General features: G+C 49.4%; 2 protein-coding genes, 1 long non-coding RNA gene and 1 pseudogene across 6 annotated transcripts in view; 2 read left to right on the forward strand and 2 right to left on the reverse strand.

The window, feature by feature from the left end:
- The window catches only part of Spire2 (spire type actin nucleation factor 2), a 51,451-nt gene extending 33,451 nt beyond the window's left edge, over positions 1–18,000 (forward strand). For both annotated transcript variants that reach the window (XM_045157509.1, XM_045157507.1), the window contains exons 6-15: positions 197–283; positions 617–740; positions 1,978–2,147; positions 2,776–2,965; positions 3,984–4,096; positions 11,177–11,311; positions 11,659–11,726; positions 15,490–15,517; positions 17,125–17,240; positions 17,636–18,000. In XM_045157509.1, coding sequence (XP_045013444.1) covers positions 197–283; positions 617–740; positions 1,978–2,147; positions 2,776–2,965; positions 3,984–4,096; positions 11,177–11,311; positions 11,659–11,726; positions 15,490–15,517; positions 17,125–17,240; positions 17,636–17,864 — 1,260 coding nt within the window. In that variant the 3' untranslated portion in view covers positions 17,865–18,000. The remainder of the gene's footprint in view (positions 1–196; positions 284–616; positions 741–1,977; positions 2,148–2,775; positions 2,966–3,983; positions 4,097–11,176; positions 11,312–11,658; positions 11,727–15,489; positions 15,518–17,124; positions 17,241–17,635) is intronic.
- On the reverse strand, positions 1,588–22,055 carry LOC123462953. Its single transcript, XR_006638587.1, has 2 exons — positions 21,771–22,055; positions 1,588–2,113 (listed from the first exon to the last, which is right to left on the reverse strand). It is a non-coding gene; the product is annotated as an uncharacterized LOC123462953 (long non-coding RNA).
- LOC101595866 lies at positions 6,717–10,597 on the reverse strand (annotated as a pseudogene).
- Positions 22,047–22,564, forward strand: part of Tcf25 (transcription factor 25) — a 40,116-nt gene continuing 39,598 nt past the window's right edge. For 2 of the 3 annotated variants that reach the window (XM_045157490.1, XM_045157494.1), the window contains exon 1: positions 22,167–22,303. Coding sequence is in view for 1 of the 3 variants with exons in the window: in XM_004664822.2 (XP_004664879.1) it covers positions 22,112–22,303 (192 nt within the window). In the remaining 2 variants the exon portion in view is untranslated. Of the gene's footprint in view, positions 22,304–22,564 lie in introns of all 3 variants that reach the window. The other variant, XM_004664822.2, reaches the window with a different exon arrangement.

Genomic DNA, 22,564 nt, shown 5'->3' on the forward strand with positions numbered 1-22,564 from the left:
ACTGCAGCAATGTTATGCTGTGCACTGGTTTGAGAAGCAGCCGGGCCCCAGGGAGCAGAGGTTGCAGGGGAGAGATTGACTTTGCAGACTGAGCTGTGGTCAGGACTTCGCAAACCCCTCTTGCCACTCTAGCACCAGCATTGATCCCTGCAAGTTCATTTCTTAGTTTGAACAGCCACTCCATCCTCCCTGGCAGGTTGACGGGGACATCCCTCCCAGGGTGAAGAAGGATGCGCATGAGCTCATCCTGGACTTCATCCGCTCTCGGCCGCCACTGAAGCAGGTACCAGCCTTGCCCCTCTTTCTGTGGGCGTGCCGGGGCCTCGTGCTGTCCCATGAGGCCTCTTAGTACAACTTCTTTCTGTTCCCTCTTGCCTATTGGCTGGAAGGTTGAGTATGGGCACACAGCTACTTCATCCTACGTCCCTTCCTCCTGGGAAGAACTGTTAGTCACTTCCGCCCCACGCCAGGTGCACACAGAGCTCCCTGGGGTAGTGATTCCTTCTGAGTTGCTGAAAGGCAGCACCCCAAGTCTCCTGAACTCCACAGTCTCCCTACTCTAAAGCAGATGTACGTCATCACCTGCCTCTACTCCTACCTGGTTTCATGTTTGCAGGTCTCAGAGAGACGACTTCGCCCATTACCACAGAAGCAGAGGACGCTGCATGAGAAGATCCTGGAAGAAATCAAGCAGGAGCGAAGGCTGCGGCCAGTGGGGGACCAGCGCTTGGGTGCCCGTGGTGAGCAAATAGAGGTCATGATGGGAGGGATGACACCTCAGGGGTCCTGCTAGGGTCTCCCACTTCTCTTGGTCAGGCTATAGATCAGGAGTTGCTGTCAGCCTGTGCAGGCAGAAAACCCCGGTCATCTTGTTTTTTAAACAATTATTATGTGTGGGCTGGAGAGATGGCTCAGTGATTAAGGTGCTTGCCTGCAAAGCCAAAGGACCCAGGTTCAAATCCCCAGGACCTACGTAAGTCTGATACACAAAGTGACACATGTGTCTGGAGTTCATTTGAAGTGGCTAGCGGCCCTTACATGCCCATATTCTCTCTCTCTCTCTCTCTCTCTCTCTCTCTGCCTCTTTCTCTCACTCTCAAATAAAAATTTAAAAATATCATTTGGGCTGGAGATATGGCTTAGCAGTTAAGACATTTGCCTACAAAGCCTAAGGACTCAGATTCCGCAGTACCCACATAAGCCAGATTCACATGGTGGTACATGCATCTGGAGTTCATTTGCAGTGGATAGAGGTCCTAGCACACCCAGTCTATCTGCCTCTATCTCTCAAAACTAACAAATAAATAAATGAAATACTTTAGAAAAAATTTGTGTGTGTGTGTACACACATGCATACATGTGTATGGGCACACCAGGGATTTTTGTTATTGCAAACAAAGTTTATGCCTCTGGCTTTATGTGATTATTGTGGAATTGAACCCAGGATATCAGGCTTTGCAAGAAAGTGCCTTTAACTACTGATCCCTCTCCCCAGCCCCATCTTGGTTTTCACCTTGTAGACTTGGGGAGTTCCGATGGCCTAGTGACATCTTAGCCAGAGCACACAATGGTGCAAGAATCTTGCGCTCAAGTTTAGACCCAATTTAATCAGTCTACATTGCAATAATGATGTGACAAACTTCAACATCTAGGAGCAAAATACAACATAGCAAAGTTTCTAGATGGGCAGAATCCAGGCATCTATTCAGATGTCTGTGACTTGATCTTTGTAAGATAAAGGTGGTGAACTCCAGCCTTGCTTCTGTGGAGCCTCTGAGTGGAGGTTCTGCTCTTAGGCTAGTTTCCATTGGTTAGCTGGCTGACCAGCCTTCGTTCTCTCCCACTGTAAATAGAGATGAAACCAAATGGCATGTGTGAAGCACCTGTTGCTTCCTAAAAAGCCCTCACTCTTCTGCTCACCATCCGCTCACATGCTGGCCTCTGTCCTTTCTGCTCACTAGTCACTCTTTCCTTCAGGGTTTGGTTCTCTTCCCTGCATCCTCAATGCCTGCTCCGGGGATGTGAAGTCCACTTCCTGCATCAACCTGTCCGTCCCAGATGCCGGAAGCAGCAGCCAGCGTCCACGGCCCCGGGTCCTTCTCAAGGCCCCCACCTTAGCAGAGATGGAAGAGATGAACACGTCTGAGGTCAGAGCCCAGGGACTCCTGAAAAGACCCAGTAGGAGGGGCAAGAAGGGCTAAACTGGAGCCTGGAGTGGCAGCATACACAGGAGTGGTCATCCCCTGCCCAGGACCTTGGGCTGCGGGTGGCAGGTGGGGTCCCTTCCCCATCTTAGCAGCTCAGAAGTTGCCTTAGGACAGTGACTTTAGGATACTCCTTCCCCCAGTTTAAAATATATATATATATATATATATATATATATATATGCCTGAAAGTGGAAGATCCATCATCTTGGGGCTGGAAAGCTGGACAGCCCCCAGTTGATGTGAGAATTTGGTCCCAGTCAAAGGCCATGTTCCATTGTCACTGTCCTCTGAGAGCAGAGAACCTCAGTGGTAGTCACCTTAGAGGGCCCAAGCTCCTGCAGGCTTGTCTTCTCCTGGACTTTCTGGAAGGCCCCAGGAAAGGATTTGGCTATTACGTCACTTTTCCATGAACTTCCCAGAAGACAGGAGGGTTGTCTGTAAGTACAGGACAGGCCAGGATCCCTGTGAGCCCAGCAGTATCCCTGGATCAACGTGCCTTGGTGCGGGGATGAGCAGGAGGTGCTGGGGATAGTAGTCAGGACGGGGGCCATGCCTGGCATGTTTGCAGGAAGAAGAGTCTCCATGTGGGGAGGTGACACTGAAGCGGGATCGCTCTTTTTCGGAACACGACCTGGCTCAGCTTCGGAGTGAGGTGGCCTCTGGCCTGCAGCCGGTCACTCAGCCCCCAGGAAGGACGGAGCCACCTCGGCCCCGAGCAGGCAGCATGCACACGTGGAGGCCCAGCACCCGAGACCAGGGCAAGTGCCGCCTCTCACCCCCACCTGCTCTTCCCTCCGACCCACTCCGCGGGCACTGCCGCAGGCTCGGTCCTGCGTCCTCACGAGCAGACAGCACCCTGGGTGTGGAGCTCGTGCCTGCAAGGAAAGTGCGCAGATTGTGTCACCACCTCAGGCAGGCGCGCACCCTCCCTTTTCCACTTGAGAACTTTTTATCACCTATCATTCTTTAAAGAACGTCAGCCCCCATGATTCTATTACCCAGAGATAATTATTAACACATTGAGAAAAAGATTGGCTAGGCCCTTCAATTCTTTTTTCCTGTGGACAGTGCTCTTGCAGCCCATGACCTGTCACCAGCCACCTTCCCCAGGCGCTCCTCTCTTATTGGGAGCCCAGAGAACTGAAGCTTAGAAACAGACCTATTGGCCTGGCTGCACAAGGGCCCGTCCTGCCATTGAGGGGCTGAACTCCACAGAGCACCATTAGGACGTGGGTTGTCATCAGCCACAGGCATGGTCAGGACTTCTTGGCTGCACACTGGGTTGTTCTGAGAAGTCCTACAGCTTTCTAGCCGCTCTTGGGGGGGGGGACCCGTCTGGTCATGAGGATTCATGTTCCTACATGAGGATGTCCAGATAAGGCGAGTTCTAAACTTCATTCTTGCCTTAGCTGTTACCAGACTTTAGATCCCATTGAGACCAGCCTCCTGCCCTGTGAGCCTAAGCACCGAGCTGGGCCAGAGAAGGGTGACCTTCCTGTGTGATATGTCTGAGGAGTGTATTGAAAGCCGTGCTGCACCATGGCTCCCAATGCTAGATCATCTGTAGGCTCAGAATCAAGGACCTTTCAGGGGTACCACATGCCCTCCGAACTGCATGGGTTCCTGGTACAGGTCTCCACATAGGTCACATGCTTTCCACTTGACAGTTAGCTTGTTCCACACCCTTACCTCCCCAGGGACGCACACACTGCCCCTATCATCACTCGAACAGCAGTCCTGCCAGTTGGTCTTCACAGGCCTGTGTTCTTCCTCCAGTTTCTTATCCTGGGAGTGTCCAGACCAGGCCTGACCCCTCCCCACTGCCCAACAGCCTGAGCACAGTGGACAGACCTGAAGCTTCTGCACCAGACACCAGACATCTGTGGCTGGTGAGTGACAGAATAATATGTTGCTTGGGTCAGGGGAGAGGGCTTCTCCAGGACCATTTTCATCCTTTCCCAAAACAAGGCACCAATCTGGTGCTCTGGAGAGACAGGCTCCATTCCTTAGGGTGTGGCTGGGGTCTGGCTTTGTCTTATCTGGTGAGGTTGGTCACGTGCTGCCACTTGCTGGTACAAATTGGTACTGCAGCCCCAACGCCAGGTCTCTGCCTTGGACCCCTTGGGCCTGAAGTTCACTGTCCAACTCCAGTGGGGTCAAAGCAGATGGATCCAGCACCTTGGGCAGTATGCAGTCACAAGGAGCACACTGTTGGTTGAGACACTGGTCTGCTGCTGGGTTCCATTAGTTGTGAGTATTGTGTAACTTGGGGATATGACGAGTTTGCTGACTTGGAGCCTTGGTGTATTTTTTTTTTTTTTTTAAGGTAGGGTCCTGCTCTATCCCAGGCTGACCTGAAATTCACTTTGTATTCTCAGGGTAGCCTTGAACTCATAGCAATCCTACCTCTGCCCCCTGAGTGCTGAGATTAAAGGCGTGTGCTACCACACCCAGCTCTCAGTGTAGTTTTAAAATATTTATTTATATGAGAGAGAGAGGTGCACACCAAGGCCTCCTGTGTCTGCAAATGAAACTTCAGACACATGCTCCATTTTGTGCATATGGCTTACATGGGTACTGAGGAATCAAACAAGTGCCTTTAACCTCTGATCTAGCTCTCCAGACCTGAGTATAGAATTTTATCAAATGAAGGAACTGAGGGTAAACACTGCTGGTGGCCACAGAGGCATTCTTCTGGTCTGTAGAAGGAGGCTAACTGTGTGGTTGGCATGATCATCTCCCAAGAAGAGGCTTGCATGAAGGCAGGTTAAACTGCTTTGAAAAGTCACAAGCTGTACCTAGTATAAAGTAGTGTCATTACTTTTAGTTTAAAAGTAATACATCTCTTAGTTCTGGGTTATCTATCCCTATATTTAAAATGATCCCTCCTGGGCTGGAGGGATGGCTTAGTGGTTAAGGTGTGTGCCTGCAAAGCCAAAGGACCCTGGTTCAATTTCCCAGAACCCATGTAAACCAGATGCATAAGGGAGCACATGCATCTGGAGTTCATTTTCAGTGGCTAGAGGCCCTGGCGTGCCCATTCTTTCTCTGTCAAATAAATAAATAAATAAAAATAAAATAAAGATCTCTCCTGATGTGGAGGCGCATACCTTTAATCCCAGCACTTGGGAGGCAGAGGCAGGAGGATTGCCATGAGTTAGAGGCCAACCTGGGACTAAAAAATGAGTAACAGGTCAGCCTGAGCTAGAGTGAGACCCTATCTTGGAAAAAAAAATGACCTCATAATTTGGTATCCTTTTTTTTAAAATATTTATTTATTTATTTATTTATTTATTTGAGAGCGACAGACACAGAGAGAAAGACAGATAGAGGGAGAGAGAGAGAATGGGCGCGCCAGGGCTTCCAGCCTCTGCAAATGAACTCCAGACGCGTGCGCCCCCTTGTGCATCTGGCTAACGTGGGACCTGGGGAACCGAGCCTCGAACCGGGGTCCTTAGGCTTCACAGGCAAGCGCTTAACCGCTAAGCCACCTCTCCAGCCCTGGTACTTTTTTTTTTTTTGAGGCAAGCCCAACAGGCTGTATGTATGTATGTATGTATGTATGTATGTATGTGTGTGTGTGTGTGTATGTATGTATATATATATATATATGTATGTATGTATGTATGTGTATATATATATATATATGTATGTATATGTGTGTGTATAAGTGTATATATATATATTTTTGTAAGTATGTATAAATTTTTTTTTTTTTTTAATTTTTCAAGGTAAGGTCTTGCTCTAGCTCAGGCTGACCTGGAATTCACTATGTAGTCTCAGGGTAGCCTTGACCTCATGGCGATCCTCCTACCTCTGCCTCCTGTGTGCTTGCATTAAAGGCATGCACCACCACACCTGGCTTGGCCTTTTTTATTTTTGCGTGTGAGAGAGAGGGAATTGATTTGTTGGGCCTCCAGCCACTGCAATTAAACTCCAGACATGTGCACCCCCTTGTGCACATGTGCGACCTTGCATGCTTGTGTCACCTTGTGCATCTGGCTTACGTGGGACCTGGAGAGTTGGATGAGTCCTTAGGCTTTGCAGGCAAGTGCCTTAACTGCTAAGCCATCTCTCCAACCCTATAATTTGGTATCTTTTTTTTTTTTTTTGGCTGTGTGGGTGCATTTATTCTACTTGAGACACGGCATCAATTAAATCTATGGAGAAGACAAGAGCTCATGCTTGGAGCAAAACTCTGCTGAGTGCAAAAGGTTTAAGTCGGAATTGTAAAATTTTGAGAAAAAGGTGAATTCTCTACTGAGGAAACTTGGCAGAGTATCTTACTTCAACTATAATTTTATGTTTATCCACAACATGCTCGTGTAACTTCTTGACATACAAAGTAGGCTCTAACTTCCAGTTAAGCATGCTTTTAAGGGGAAGGTTACTGCCCCCTCCCCTGTCACACCTGGGCACATCTTTGTGTTCATGAAGTACAGGTTAAATTCTCTGTACTTGAGGGAAACCAGGAAAGTTGGCAATCTCAAAACATTAAAAACACTGGTATGCATTCAATCTTGCATAAATAATTTTTAAACAATTTGTACAAAAATACTTCTGCATAATGTAAGATGTAACAAAACCAACCAAACAAAATGTGTCAAGACAGCTGCACATGTGGTATGTGGTCCACTATATGTTGACACCAGAAGCCTTGGTGTTTCAAGGAACAAGGTGTCCATAATAAAAACACCAATGAAAGCACTAAGCTCACACCTGGAAGAGGATTTCTCCAAAGCCCATCCTCCTTGCCAATGGGAATGTCTTCTAAAGGCCACCTTAGAAATGGTCCAGAAAGCAGTGCAGTTAGGATGCAGGAGGGCCAGAGGAAGCATCTGGCTCATTAATCCCCAAATGGGTGGTTGAATGGCTTCTCCCTTGTTAAGACTTGCAAAATGGAATCATTCCATGGTCTGTTGTTCCAATGGGAAATTACAGCCCCCCCTTTTTTGTAGTCTTTCCCCTCCCCAGTTATACTCCCCCAATATTTACATACTTGTCCCAGGACTAACTAAGTTTTTGCAGGAGTTTTTCTTCCACTTGTCCAAACTGGACACTCACAGACATTTCAGCTATAAACTGCTCACAGCCTTCCTTGGTGACTTGCTTGCAGTACCTCAGGTCAATGTGACAGATATTTCCACAGCGTTTGAAGAAGGACAGGCATTGGTCAGTGACCTTGTTGCAGTCTGACAGGTTGATCTCAGAGTGTCTCGGGTGGTAGTGCCGACTGCAGTGAGCAGGTTGATGGACTGGTCGGTGACATGGTTACAGTAGCTGAGGTGGAGCTTGGAGAGCAGGGGCATGTGGCGGATGATGAGTCCTAGGGAGTTATCTGTGATGTCCAGGCCAGCCAGGCACAGTTCCACAATGTTCTGGAGCTTGCTATGATTGTCCATCTGGCCTGGCCTGTTGTCTGTGGGCGGGGACAGGAGATCCCGCATCTGGGCATCCTTTAGTCCTTCTACTCACTGGACATCAAGGGTCCGAAGCAATGGACAACTGGAGCTACAGAGGGCAGAGACTGCAGTCCATGAGCAGCCAGATAGCACCAAGTCTCGGAGCGCAGGCAACCGGTTGATGAGCCAGCTCAGCTGCTTCTTGGAGATACTTGTCCAGCTGAGGTCAAGGGAGACAGGCTGTCACTGGATGATGCCACTCAGTATCAAGGGTGTGATGGACTTGCAGAGGTTCAGGTCAATGTGGGTCCACAGCTGTTTATCGCAGCACCAGTGGTTCCAGGTCCTACAGACCTGCATGCACACACACAGATCATGATGGCTGAGGTAGCTGAAGACAGCCATCCACACCTCCCTGTGCATGACATGGGCCGCCCCATCATCCAGGGGCAGCGAGTCAGGTGGGGGGCTGATGGGTGGTGGCCGGATCACATGGCGCTCCATCTGGATGCACTTGGGTGGGGAAACAGAAGGTGGGGGACGGGAGATGACACGGGGTGGGCTCCGCAGGCTTGGCCCCAACGGGTGCTGCAGCTCCTGAGGGGTGCTCTTGAGCCCCTCGCTGAAGCGGTGGGGGCGCTCACAGAGGCCTATCAGTCGCTTGGGCTCCTTATTCTCACTCTCAGGCTCTGACTTGATGGGCTGGTGGTTCTCGTGGGCCAGGCTGCTCTCTGTCTTCTGGATCTCATGGTTGAGCTCTTTGCTCAGCTCTTTGTTGGGAAGCCGCCGTTTCTGGTGCATCTTCACCTTCTTTTTCTCCTCTGGACCCTCGGCCCCCTCAGTGCTGGGCCCAGCGGTGGGAGAGCTGGAGTGGTCACTCTCCCTGGTCTTAGGGGGTGCCTCGGGCAGATCGTCCTCTGGTTCCTGCTTGAAGCACCAGAGGGGCTTGCTGGTCAGTGCCAGCCTGTCTTCGGAGTTCTTCCAGGACCGCCTCTTTTTCCTGAAAAGCTTATCTTCTTTGCCATGTTTTAGCTGCTGCTGGAAGTAAGTGAGACTGGATCTCCACCAAGGGCTGAGGCTGCTGCCTAGAGGAGGCCTCGGCGAGTGGCGAGAGGAGGAACCGGGGGACGTTTGAAGCGTCGAGGCTCGCTTGCGTCCACTCAGCTCTTGGAGCTTCTTGTATTTCCGCTTCCTACTCAGGTGTACATCATCCGACTTTTGGTGCAGGATGGCCTCTGGAGGCACCTTCTTGGGGTGCTTATCTGACCTGCGTCTAGGTGCTTCTTCACACTCACTTCTCCGCTTGGCAGGCTCCTGCCCTTCCTTGTTGTCCAGGTTCATCTTCTGCTCCTTGAGCAGGGAGCCAGGCAGGTTGGAGGCATACTTGAAGCCAGGGCCACGCTTTTGTTTCCCGGTCTTGCCAGCATGGTTACACTTCGGACACTCCCAGCAGTTGGGAAGCTCATCGTTGACCATACCCTCTGATTCCTTAATCTCACTAGGGGTTTGAGCAGACCTTCTTCCTCCACTGTGTCCTCTTTCCCTGCCTCGCCACAGACAAGGCACACGGCGGTGTGGGGAAGCACTGGCGCCATGCACTGTCGCATGATGCAGCTCTGCTTCATCCGCCCAGGCCCCCCAAACTTCTTCATATCCTTGCAGAAGTGGCACTCTCCACACTCGGCCCCCAGGCAGGTCTCACACTTGCGCCATCGCGTCCTGTGCCGGCGAGCTTCTGCCGTGGTCCGGTTGGCAGCCAACTTCACCGCAGAGGCCGGGCCCAGCTTGCCCTTGGGCCGACCCCCAGCCCGGTTCTGGTCCGGCTCCGATTCATAGTCGTCGTCCTCGGTGCTCACGGACATGGCCATGGCTCACGGTGGGCCCAGGCTCACGCATGCTGACATGGCTGGAGTGGCGCTGCCGCCGCCGCCCGCCGGGAGCAGGCTTGGCTCGCCCTGGCTCGGGCTCCCGCTCCCGCCTAATGTGGTATCTTAACATGACAATGTTGCATAGTTTCTGAACATTAGAAATCCAGAAGCAGCAGCTGTTTTCATTGTATGTTTTATTTGTGAGATAAGGTCTCACACTGTAGCCCAGGCTGTCCTGGATCTCACTTTGTAGCCTGATATGGGCTGTATGCTGCAATCCCCTTGCTTTAGCCTCTCCCAAAGGCTAGAATGATAGGCACGTGTCACCCCACTCTGCTCAGAAGCAGCTGGTCAGGGTCTTCCCAAGGCTTCAAGTGGGATGTGAACAGGGGCTGCAGCCTTCTCTGCAGGTTCCATGGGCTATAAGAGCTGGAAAGTCCTTACTCCTTGGTGGTCAGGAGACATGGTGTATTTTATGACCAAGTCTCAGCAGCAACACTGACACTGTACATTGCAGGCGTGTCACCAAGTCCAGCTATGCTCAAGGGGAGAAGAACTGAGGGCCAGTTCTTGTTCAAGGAAAGGGGAAACATATTTTAATATCCCACAAGTTCCATAAGTGGCTTTTCATCTCCGAGATCTCAGAAGTGCGTTCTGAAGAGTTTGCCTATCAAATCAGAGAAACTGGTGGCCCTCCGTCCTGCCTGAGCCTCTGAGAGGCAGCTACTAGCCTCTGCACCTGATATGGAAACTCCTGGCCACAGGCTAGTGGCAACAGAAACAAGCCCGAAATCCTGATGCCTTGGGCCAGGTAGAGCATGCAGCAGATGCTGTCCCAGAGCCACGTAGCCCTGCAGAGTAACCATCTGCACATATGGTTAAAAAAAAATTAACTTCAACCCCTGTGGCACCCTCACAATGCCTCCAGGAATGATAGAAAGCATTCTGAGCCTTCTTTGCCCAGCCCTGTGTTTGGGGTTATATGTATATTGCCTCAATGAAATTGAAACAACCCCATTTTACAGAAATGTGAGACTTCGAGTAGTCCCACGTCTAGTTCTTTGCTGGGCACTGGGAAGTTGGATTATTCACCATCAGGACAGAGGTCTTGTCTTTTTTTTTTTTTCTTTTGAGGTAGGGTCTCACTGTAGCTCAGGCTGACCTGGAATTCACTATGTACTCTCAGGGTATCCTTGAACTCATGGAGATCTTCCTTCCTCTGCCTCCCAAGTGCTGGGATTGAAGGCGTGCACCATCACGCCCAGCTAGGACAGAAGTTTTGTTCAGTACAGGGCAACCTGCAAGATCAGAGTGGGCAGGAGGTCTTCAGGGCTCCTACTAAGAGTATAGCTCAGGAGGGTGGGGTGGGGAGGCTCAGTGGTGAATGGCTTCCAAGTAGAGGGAAGATTAGAGCCATGGTGTGTGCTTGAAGGTGGGGACACTTTGAACAAACGAAGAGAATGGAAAAAGGGTTTCCTAGCATGTGGTCAGCAGGGCCTGGATCCTGAGGCCCTTGCTATAGCAGTAGAGTTTCCACAAAGAACTGGGAACAGGCCCAGCTTCCAGCAGTGATAGCTGTACTTTAGGAAGTTGCCAGAGTGTTTGGACTGAGGCCAGGGAAGGAGAGAAGTTTCTGGTGCCACCCTTGCCAGAAAGACCATTTCTAGGGGTTGAACAAGCAGGACTCTGCCTCCCCCAGGAGTTCAGCCACCCTGTGGAAAGCCTGGCCCTGACCGTGGAGGAGGTGGTGGATGTGCGCCGCGTACTGGTGAAGGCCGAGATGGAGAAGTTTCTGCAGGACAAGGAGCTCTTCAGCAGCCTGAAGAGGGGGAAGGTGAGACAAGGACACCGTGGCGAGTAGACAGTGGGGCCAGGCCCCGGGCTTGGTGGTGGGGGGGTGGAAGCCCTGAGGCAGGCACAGGCAAGAACTGTCCTGCTTCCCATGAGCCCTTGGGCCGAGATGTGGGATTTAAGGCGTGTACCACCGTGTCTGGCTTCTTTTACCATCTTTAACAGGATTGTTTTAAATTAAAAATTTGCCATGCTGTCCATATTTATGAATGCTTTGGGTGGTTTCAAGGGGTTTATCTGGATTTTACATTTATAATGAAGGCTCTTTGAAATAAAGTTTTAAAAAAAACTGGGCTGGGTGTCAGACTGTAACCAGGTTTCTCCCTGTAGATTTGCTGCTGCTGCCGAACCAAATTCCCTCTGTTCTCCTGGCCGCCTACCTGTCTCTTCTGCAAGAGGTAAGCCTCCATCAGCACGCCCACTACACAGTAATGAGGAGGGGGCAGGAGGGTTAAGGTTAAACTCCTATGGTTGTGGGAAGGGTCTGTCACATGCCATGAGCTATGACTAATTAAGGTAATTAATGTAATTTCTAAAAATGCAACTAAGGAATGGAATTTAATTATCCTCTGGAGGTTTGGAAGTCACTGGTTATGCCATAACATGTTTCAGCAGCTCAGGCTCCTGGTTCTCACCAAGTAGCCATCTCTGGGTGTAACAAGCCAGCTCACTTACACTTCCTTTTCTGTGGGCTTCATTACTTTCCAGAATTCATAGGGCATTAAGAGGAAAACACAGGAAACTTGTGTCTCACTAGTGTAGAATAAGTAGCCCTAAGCTGAGTATTGTCCTGATCCAGCCAACAAATTATAGAAGTATGACGTGAGCTGGGCATGGGTGCACATGCCTTTAATCTCAGCAGCGGTAGAAGGATCACTGAACTTCGAGCCAGCCTGGGCTAGAGGAAGACCCTACCTGGAAAAAAAAAAATAGTATGACATGAAAGAACCAAACTTTTCTTAAATATTTTACTGTTTGACAAACCAAGGTCAAGAATGGCAAGACAAAAATATACAGCACTCAACAAAGTAAAAATATCTGGCATCTAATTAAATATTATTGGACTTACAAAAAAAGAGAAAGGGCTCAGAAGAAAATGTAACTAAATGATAGAGTACTTGTCTACAAGACCTTGGGTGTGATCCAGCAAACAAAAAAAAAAAAAAGCCAAAACCAGAAATAACAATGTATTGTGGGTTTTGAGGATGTATAAATAAAATAAAACAGTAGGGCTGGAGAGATGGCTAAGCAGTTAAGGCACTTGCCTGTGAAGCCCAAGAACTCATGTTCAAATCTCCAGGTCCCACTTAAGCTAGGTAGAGTGACAAAAGCACACAATGTTGCACATGCACACAAGGGGACACACACATCTGGAGTTTGTTCGCAGAGGCTGAAGGCCCTGGCATGCCCATTCTCTCCTTCTCTCTCTCAAAATAAACAAAATTGGGCTGGAGAAATGGCTTAACAGTTAAGGCGCTTGCCTGAGAAGCCTAAGGACTCAGGTTCAATTCTCAGGTGCTATGTAAGCCAGGTACACAAAGTGGCACATGCATCTGGAGTTTTTTTGCAGTGGCAAAAGGCCCTGACGTACCCATTCTCTTTATCTCTTTCTCTCTCTCTCTCTCCCTTTCTGTCTTTAATAAATAAAAATAATTTTAAAAATAAATAAACTAAATAAATAAAACAGTAGCACTGAGGCATTAAGACATTAAGGCATTAAGAGGAAGAGAGGGAAATTGGAATTCTTTTTTTTTTTAATATTTTTTGTTAATTTTTTATTTATTTATTTGAGAGTGACAGACACAGAGAGAAAGACAGATAGAGGGAGAGAGAGAATGGGCGCGCCAGGGCTTCCACCCTCTGCAAACGAACTCCAGACGCGGGCGCCCCCTTGTGCATCTGGCTAACGTGGGACCTGGGGAACCGAGCCTCGAACCGGGGTCCTTAGGCTTCACAGGCAAGCGCTTAACCGCTAAGCCATCTCTCCAGCCCGAAATTGGAATTCTTATACTCCACATGAAATGACATAATAGATGAGACTGTGGTAAGTCACGATTACATTTAAAGTTTTTAAAATTTGTGTGTGTGTGTGTGCATGCGCACTCATGTATGTGAGCCAGAAGATAACTTTAAAGTGCTCTACTTTCTTTGAGACAGGGTTTGTTGCTATTGCAAATAAATTTCCAGAAATTGCCAGAGTGCAAAAGAACATCAGACTAGCAGCCTCTCAGCTTAGATTCTCCTGGCTCTGCTTCTTGTTGTCATGGGGATATGGGATCACAAAATGCATGTAACACTTTGTATTTGGCTTTACCTGGGTGCTGGGGAATTGAACTTGGACCAGCAGGCTTTTCAAGCAAGCATGTTTAACCACTGAGCCATCTCTCCAGCCTCCAAAGTTGTATTCTATAAGCCCTAAAACAATGATTATGATAAAACAGAGCTTTAACTAGTAAGTCAACCAAGAAGATAGAGTAGAAACATAAAAGAATATTCTGTTAGGGCTGAAGAGATGGCTCAGCAGTTAAAGGCACTTAATTTATTGGAAAGCCTGAGAAGCCTGGGTTCAGTTCCCCAGTACCCACATAAAGCCAGATGCACAAAGTGGCAAATGCATATGGAGTTTTGGTGGAAAGAAGCCCTGGCAGTATGCCCATTCTCTCTCTCCAAATAAAATGAATATTTAAAAAATACTCTGCTAGGAGCTAGATATAAGACATGCATAGGTTTTAGAAGCATAGTCAGGGAAGCTAAATAAAGAGTAAAAACACATTGTCAAAAATATTTTGGGGGAGCCAGCACCTGGGAGGCAGAGGTAGGAGGATCACTGTGAGTTCGAAGCCACCCTGAGGCTACATAGTGAATCCCAGGTCAGCCTGAACTCGAGTGAGACTTTACCTCAAAAAATAAAAAAATAGGGCTGGAGAGATGGCTTAGTGGTTAAGCTCTTGCCTGTGAAGCCTAAGGACCCTGGTTCGAGGCTTGATTCCCCAGAACCCACATTAACCAGATGCACAAGGGGACACATGCGTCTGGAGTTCATTTGCAATGGCTGGAGGCCCTGGCGCACCCATTCTCTCTATCTATCTATATATCTATCTGCTTCCTCCTCTCTCTGTGTCACTCTCAAATAAATAAATAAAAATGAACACAAAAATTTTAAAAAAATAAAAATAAAAAAATAAAAAATTGGGGGGGATATATCTTAAGGGGCTGGAAGGATGGATTAGCAGTTAAGGCACTTGCCTGCAAAGCCAAAGTATCCAGATTTGATTCCCCAGGACCCACATAAGCCAGATGCACAAGGTGGCACATGTGTCTGCAGTTTGTTTGCAGTGGCTAGAGGCTCTGAAACACCCATTCTTCCTCTCTTTCAAATAATAAAATATTTTTTTAAAAATTTTAGGGGGCTGGAGATATAGCTCAGTTATTAAGGAGCTTGCTTACAAATCCTAATGACCTGGGTTTGATTCCCCAGTACCCACATAAAACCAGATGCACAGTGGCATATGCCCGAGAACATAGTCCATTGTTTTTTGTTTTAGAAAAGGAGTTTGAACAACTTTTGCTAATGTGGAGGAGAGCCCCTGTGTATCTGTAGAACAGTTTGCACAGTGACTCATTTCATTGCAAAGTACGTGCTTACAACACTCTGGAGGCTGGATGCTAGTAGCAGAGGCTGTCTAAATATGGGTTGAATTTTTACTTTTTTATTTTTATTTATTTTTTGAGACAGAGTCTCTCTTTGTAGCCTAGGTCAGCCTTGAACTCACAGTCATTCTGCCTCAGTGCTGGGATTATGTATCTGTGCAGCCATGCCTGGAAGGCATTCACTTCTGAAACTGGGTATGGGAATAAAAAGAAATGCAAATTGCTGTCCCTCTGCCTGATGGTACTTGTGGGTAAGTGGTGTCAGCCACATACGAGTGTGGAGAAAACTCCAGGCCAGATATTCCTGGGCTGAGGGACAGAGGTAAATGGATAGAAGAAGAAGAAAGATTCTGGAGTCAATGAAAGTAAAGTACTGAAGTGACCAGGGATCAGGCCAAGGGCAAGGATGGTTGGCCTAGATATGTGGGCGGACATGAGGCCAGAAGGAAGCTGTTGTTCCTTTCTGGGCTTCCTCACCACTGACTTTGCTTTCTCTTCATTCCCTTCCAGAGCTGTCTGTACTTCCTGTAGTGTAAAGGTGAGGATCTCAGGGGACCTTCCAAGAGTTGGTGAGGTAGGACAGGCGGCACCTCATCCATCACCTTCTCCAAGAAGAGCCTTTTGGACATGTTCCAAGACTGCAGTTGGATTTGTTTGCTTGTTTGGTTTTGTTTGTTTGGTGTTTGAGGCAGGGTCTCACTCTAGTCCAGGCTGACCTGGAACTCACTGTGTAGTCTCAGGCTGGCCTTGAACTCACAGTGATTCTCCTCCCTCTGCTTTCCATGCTGGGATCAAAGGTGTGCACCACCATGTGCGGCTGGCTTGGTTTTTATGAGACAGGATCTCATATAACCCAGGCTAGCCTTCAACTTCTGATCCTTTTATGTCTCAACTGCTGGGATTACAGGGGTGTGCCAGCGCACATGGCCTAAGCCATTGTGGTTTTTAACGACCCTCACAGGTAGTCTTTTTAGGAAATGGGGTGATGGCTTAGTTGATAAAGTGCTAGCCATCCAAACATGAGGATCTGAGTTCAAATTCCAAGTACACACATAAAAACCCAGGCTTAAACTGGGTGTGGTGTCGCATGCCTTTAATCCTAGCACTTGGAAGGCATAGGTAGGAGGATCATCATGAGTTCAAGGCCACCCTGAGACTACAGAGTGAATTCCAGGTCAGCCTGAGCTAGAGTAAGACCCTACCTTGAAAAACAAAACAACAACAAAAAAACCCACCAAACTAGCTTGGCAGTGAATGCTATAATCCCAGTGCTAGGGAGGCAGAGACAAAGGATCCTTGGGGCTTGCTGGTCAGCTTGTCTGGCCAAATTGAGCTCCCAAGTTCAGTGACAGATCTTGTGTCAAAAAAGGGGGGGCGGGATGGAGAGATGGCTTAGCAGTTAAGGCACTTGCCTGCGAAGCCTAAGAACACACATTCAAATTCTCCAGGTCTCATATAAGCCACATGCAGTGACACAAGCATGCAATATCGCCCATGCACACAAGGGGCACATGCACCTGGAGTTCATTTGCAATGGCTGAAGGCCCTGGTGTGCCCATTGTCTCTCTCTCTCTCAAATAAATAAATAAAAAGAAAAGACGTTTAAAAAAAAAAAGCTGGGTGTGGTGGCACATGCCTTTAAACTCAGCACTCAGGATGCAGAGGTAGGAGGATAACCATGAGTTTGAGGCTACCCTGAGAATACAGAGTGAATTTCTGGTCAGCATGGGCTAGAGTGAGACCCTGCCTTAAAAAAAAAAGTGGAGTGTGATTGAGGAAGATTCCCAATATTGACTGTCTGGCTTCTACATGCATGTACAAACACTGTACACGCACAAACTCTTCATTTCCTGCCCCTTGGTCTTGGGAACTCTCCTTCCTTATCAATGTGGAGTACTGATTGTATACCTGATACTAGATCCTTCATGGTATAAAAAGGCAGAGTTCCTGCCCCCTAAGGAGTTCCTTCCCAGGTGATCAGGAAATGTGATTGGGATGTGACAAGGAAGGAAGCCCAGGCTGGGTCCTCAGATGAGAGTGTAGAGGTGCCACTGGCTGTCTCTGGGTCCCAAAAGAGTGGAGAGGATGAGGTGTGCCCGGACAGTCCCTAAGGTGCCTTGTCCACACTTGCCCCCTGTGTTACAGATGAAGATGCCTTCCAAGAAGTGTGCACACATTCCTGTCTACACGCTGGGCTTTGAGAGCTCTCAGAGGGTGTCCGCTGCTAAAGCCATGCCGGTGCTGAGGAGAGATGCCTTCCAGTATGTTGCTTTGCCTTGGTATTTGGTGGTAGTAAGAGGGATAGTAACTGGGAACCTGGGGCGCGAATGGCTCTGGCACTGAGGAAGGAAATGGAAAAGCAAAGCAGAAGAGGTTGGGGTCAAGCCGTTTTGCAGAGTGGTATGGAATTGAACTTGGGTGGTTTGAGCCTAGGTCCTAAACATCTGTCAAGGAAGGGCTTTTGCTGGGATGCACTTTGATTGGTGTGGATGAGCCAGGAGGAAGAGGAGAGGGGCTTCCGTAGCTTTAGAGGGGTGGATGTAGATATAGAAAGTGAGGGGACTTGGGATTCTAAAGCAGCAGGGCAGGGCCTCTGGAAGACTATGACCCGACTGCGATCCTTTCCCTAATGATCTTCTCCTGACATTCCCTCCAGATCACTGCAGGGACCACAGTGGCGGAGCGTGGAAGAAGAGTTCCCCCACATCTACGCCCACGGCTGTGTGCTGAAAGATGTCTGCAGCGATTGCACCAGCTTTGTGGCCGACGTAGTGCGCTCCAGCCGCAAGAGTGTGGATGTCCTCAATGCCACTCCACGCCGCAGCCGTAGCCGCCAGACCCAGTCCCTTTATATTCCCAACACCAGGACTCTCAACTTTCAGTGACTGCCTTGATGGCCAGGCCTGCATGGGGCTATGCCATTTTCTCCCTGTCTGGGGACACAGCCGCCACCAACCGCCCTGCGCATGTACATATTTACATATATATTTATAATATATACATCCAGCCTATATATTTATATACATTGTCTCCTGGCCACACAGTTCATTGAGTGCCAGGCTCACTTCAGGGCTGGCTCTCTCCCTTTCCTCTCAGGACTCCTTGGAGGGGCAGAATAGGAACAGAGGAATGGGAGGAGGACAGGGGAATCTTGATCCCAAGACTTGTGTCACAGCTCTCCTGCCATGCCCTGATTCTCTTCTCCATTCCAGCTTGAGCACGTGGCAGCCTCCCCTCCTCAGCTGGACACCTGGACAGGACACTTTGGTTTCTGTGTATATCTGAGTACCTGGCCAGCCTCTGCTCTCTCTCCAGGGGACTTGGGCAGCAGTGGCACATAGGAGACCTCTAAGTGGGTGGAATTCAGGCAGCCCAGGTACCCCCTAATCCCAGCTCATTCCCTGCCCCTTGTTAAGTGTTGTGACTTTTTTCAAGGGAGAAATGAACAAACATCTATTCACCCCAGATAGGACACTGGCAATTCAGTATAACCAATGAATTTATTGCTGTTATAGGCGCATCGTTACAGGAACATGGATGATTCAGCAGCTGTACTACCAAAACTTCCTATCCCAGCATGGGTGACAACTCATAAAAGCCATATCACTGAAGTCCCAACTCCCAGTCAACCTCCACTTCCAAAATACTGCAACGCCCACATGCTGCTGGGGGTGACAGGAGGGAGTAGTGGTTGGGATCTCAGGTGAGGGTCTCATGACCCAACCTCCCTTCTATGAGGAAATGCTAACTCCATTGTCATTACCATAGATCTAGCTATCATTATGGTATGTTGTTTTGCTTATTGCCATGAGTGTGGACCAGGATAGTCTGTAGGTCACTGCAGGTGCTCTGGTTCATAAGGGTGATAGTCATTTTAAGCTCGGAGGGAATAGCTATACCACAGGGCCTCAGGAAGGACCCATGCTAAGCACCCTGCCTGCTTACATATACCCAGAAGGTGGGTTCTTACATCACCTCACCCTTCAGATGAGGAAACCAGTGCTTATTAAGATAAATATGACAGTTCACCCCAGAATATACCAGGACTTCAGCTGAAGCCTGCTTGGGGCTGAAGGAGGCACCTAGGGGGACATGATGTGTGACATACGGGCATGTGGGAAAGAATCATACAGAATTAGAGCAGCCAATAAAATAGCTAGCTACCAGCAGATGTTTGAGCATTTCAAACAACTGCCTGTCTTTGTATTTTTATTTGCTTAAAAACAGGCATATGGGATGGAGATAGCTTAGCGGTTAAGCGCTTGCCTGTGAAGTCTAAAGACCCCACCCAGTTCAAGGCTTGATTCCCCAGGACCCATGTTAGCCAGATGCACAAGGGGGCGCAGGCATCTGGAGTTCGTTTGCAGCAGCTGGAGGCTCTGGCCCACCCATTCTCTCTCTCTCTCTCTGCCTTTCTCAAATACATAAATAAATATTAAAAAAAAAAAAAACAGGCACAGAAAGGTTAGGGACTTAGCTCAGTGGATAAGCACTTGCCTAGCAAGTGCAAGGCTCTGGGTTCAGTCCTCAACACTGAGAAGAAAACAAAAACAAAGGGAACCAAAAACAAGCAATAGAAGGTCATGAATTTGCTGTTGTCACACAACCAGCAATGAGAAAATTCCTGTTTGGGCCAGGCATGGTGGTTCCCAGTACTCAGGAGGCAGAGACAGAAGGATCATGGATTTTTACACATGTGCTTGGGATCGAATTCAGGTCTTTTTTTTTTTTTTTTTTTTTTTTGGTTTTTGAGGTAGGGTCTCACTCTAGCCCAGGCTGACCTGGAATTCACTATGGAGTCTCAAGGTGGCCTCGAACTCACAGTGATCCTCCTACCTCTGCCTCCCAAGTGCTGGGATTAAAGGCATGCACCACCATACTTGGCAAGAATTCAGGTCTTTATGTTTGGACACTGAGCCATTTCCCCAGCCCCATACCTCCCAATGCTGTTGTGAGGCAACAAGCCCACATACATTAGTCACATCATTTAACCCTGAGTGACTCAGAAACTAGCCTGGTCCTGAAACGTCACAATAGACATGGCAGTGGTATGCCGAGCCCTGACTGTGGGAGAGGTTGGGACTGTAACAGTGGCTGGGAGCAGGGCCAGGAGGAGGGGGGCTGCTGTGAGAAAGCAACTAGGGGCCATCCACTGTGAAGTTTCTTAACATTCTAGCCTTCTTTTTAAAATATTTTTATTTATTTACAAGGGTGGGGGGGATTCGTGCACCAGAGCCTATCGCCACTGCAAACAAACCCCAGATGCATTCACCACTTTGTGCATCTGGCTTTACTTGGATGCTGGGGAACTGCAGCCAGGCTGTCAGCCTTTGCAAGCAAATGCCTTTAACAGCTGAGCAATCGCTCCAGCCCATTCTAGAATTCTGATAGGCCAGTCATGCTGGGAGGAATGCTGGCTCCGCTCCCAACCTAGTCCAAGCCAGACTTCTGGAGGAGGCGGGTTGGAGTGGAACTTGGGAACAGGTGCAGGTGCTAAGCAGTAGAGCCAAGGGATGGTGTCCTTGCCCTCCTCTTCGATCCTTACCAGCAGCCTACCTCATTTAGACTTGGGAACCATATGAATGCAAGCCCAGGCTCTTAGGTACTTACTCTCTATGTCCTAATTTTTTTTTTTATATGTAAAAAGACATCTATCTCCCCAGATGATGGAGGAATTTGATGCCTGGCTTAGCTCAACAGTGAGGGCCATCACTGAGCCCAAAGCTGCTGGCCTCTCTGCTGTCACTGTGAGGATGGGACCAGTCCAACACCAGATTATCTTATATTTAGACTACGGCAGTCCTCAATCCTAGATGTTTAGCAAAGCTTTTTAAAAAAATGTCAGGGCTAGAGAGATGGCTTAGCGGTTAAGGTGCTTGCTTGACTGCAAAGCCGAACAACCCAGGTTTGATACCCCAGTACCCACGCAAGCCAGCTGTACAAGGTGGCACATGCCTCTGGATTTTGTTTGCAGTGGCTAGTGCCCATTCTTCATCTGTGTCTCTAGCAAAATAAATAAATAAAATATTTTTAAAATGTCAAAGCCAGGCTGGATGTGGTGGCATACCCAACTCTCCAGGGGCAGGCAAGTTCAGGTAGCCTGGTCTACATAGCCAGTTCCTAGTCCAGCGAAGGCTATATATAGCACAAAAATTAGTCAAAAAGTGGGGGGGAGGGGCATGGGCTCAGTGGATAGTGTTTGTCTAGCAAGCACAAAGCCCTGGGTTTAATCCCCAGCGCCACATAAATCGTATGGTGACACATGCCTATAATCCCATCACAAAAGCCATGAGGATCAGAAGTTCAAGGTCATCTTCCACAACATAGCTAGAGGGCCATATGAAACCCCTCAAGCAAACATCTCAAAAAAAAAAAAAAAACATATCCCAAAGTCAGGACCCCCCCCCAACTCCACCTGTAATTTTTCCATCTTTACTGTGAAAACCTCTGTGGGAGATCAGAATGCATGTAGGAGAGGGGCGCCTCGACCTCAGACCACTGAGTCACACACACCTCCACGTACTGGAGCACTGCCCGCAGCGTTCGTGACCACAAAGAGCATGCTCCCGGGGACCTACTCTAAGACGAAGTTCCGGTCATCTCGAGGAGTAGACATGTCCACGAATCTGTGACTTTTGTACGTTTCTGGGTTTAGAATTATATGACGTCGAGAACCGTCCCTTTGCAGCCTAGGGGCAAGCTGGGGGTGGGAGCGGGCGGACAGGTCGCCCAGGTCGACGATGCACAGCGGGGACCAGGACCCTCTAGGTCGTTCATCTGTCATCGCTCACCTGTCGCCTCGGAACTGTCTCCTCGAACGTCCCGAGCTGCCGTGGACCCACCCCGGGAGCTCAGTCCACGTCACCGGCTTAGGCGTCTGAGGCTGCGCGAGTCCCGCCCGCGTCACGGCCTGTCATCCGCAACTCCCGCCGCGCTCCTCGGCTCTCGCGAGAACGGCCGGATTCGCCCGTACCTTCTCTGACTCATCTAGTCTCCGAGAGGAAGTTCCGGAGAGCCGCAGCGCGCAGACGCGACACGCCAGCCTCGCGCAGCGCGCCGCAAGTGCGCAGGCGCGCCTCCGCTCCGCTGTTCTTCCTCGTCCCTGTCCCCAGACGTAAAGCCGTCGGGTCCTATGTCGCGCCGGGCCCTCCGCAGGCTGAGGGGGGAACAGCGCGGCCAGGAACCCCTGGGGCCCGACGCCCTGCAGTTTGTCCTCCGTGATGATGATGACGCGGAGGAAGAAGGATCAAGGCGAGGGTCGGGTGGCCGGCGTCCCGGGGCCGCAGGGAAGGAAGGAGTCCGAGTCAACAACCGGTTCGAGCTGGTGAGGAGCACGGCGACTTGGGGGTCTGGGAGGGGGGCGTGACGTCACGCGAAGGTTGGGTGGGCGTAAAGTTGAGGCTGGACTGCAGCGGGGTGGGCGGGGCCGTGACGTCTGGGTAGGTGGGGCGGGGGCGTGCGCTGCTGCGGGGAGGCGGGGCTTCAGTGGAGTGGGTGGGGCCCTGGTACCCAGGGACTGGACTGAGAAGCGAGTGAGGGTGGCGTGCATGCAGTGGAGGGTGAAGCCAGGGTGCCCGGGGAAGGA

Source organism: Jaculus jaculus, chromosome 1 (genome assembly GCF_020740685.1).
Source record: "Jaculus jaculus isolate mJacJac1 chromosome 1, mJacJac1.mat.Y.cur, whole genome shotgun sequence".
Taxonomy (NCBI): domain Eukaryota; kingdom Metazoa; phylum Chordata; class Mammalia; order Rodentia; family Dipodidae; genus Jaculus; species Jaculus jaculus.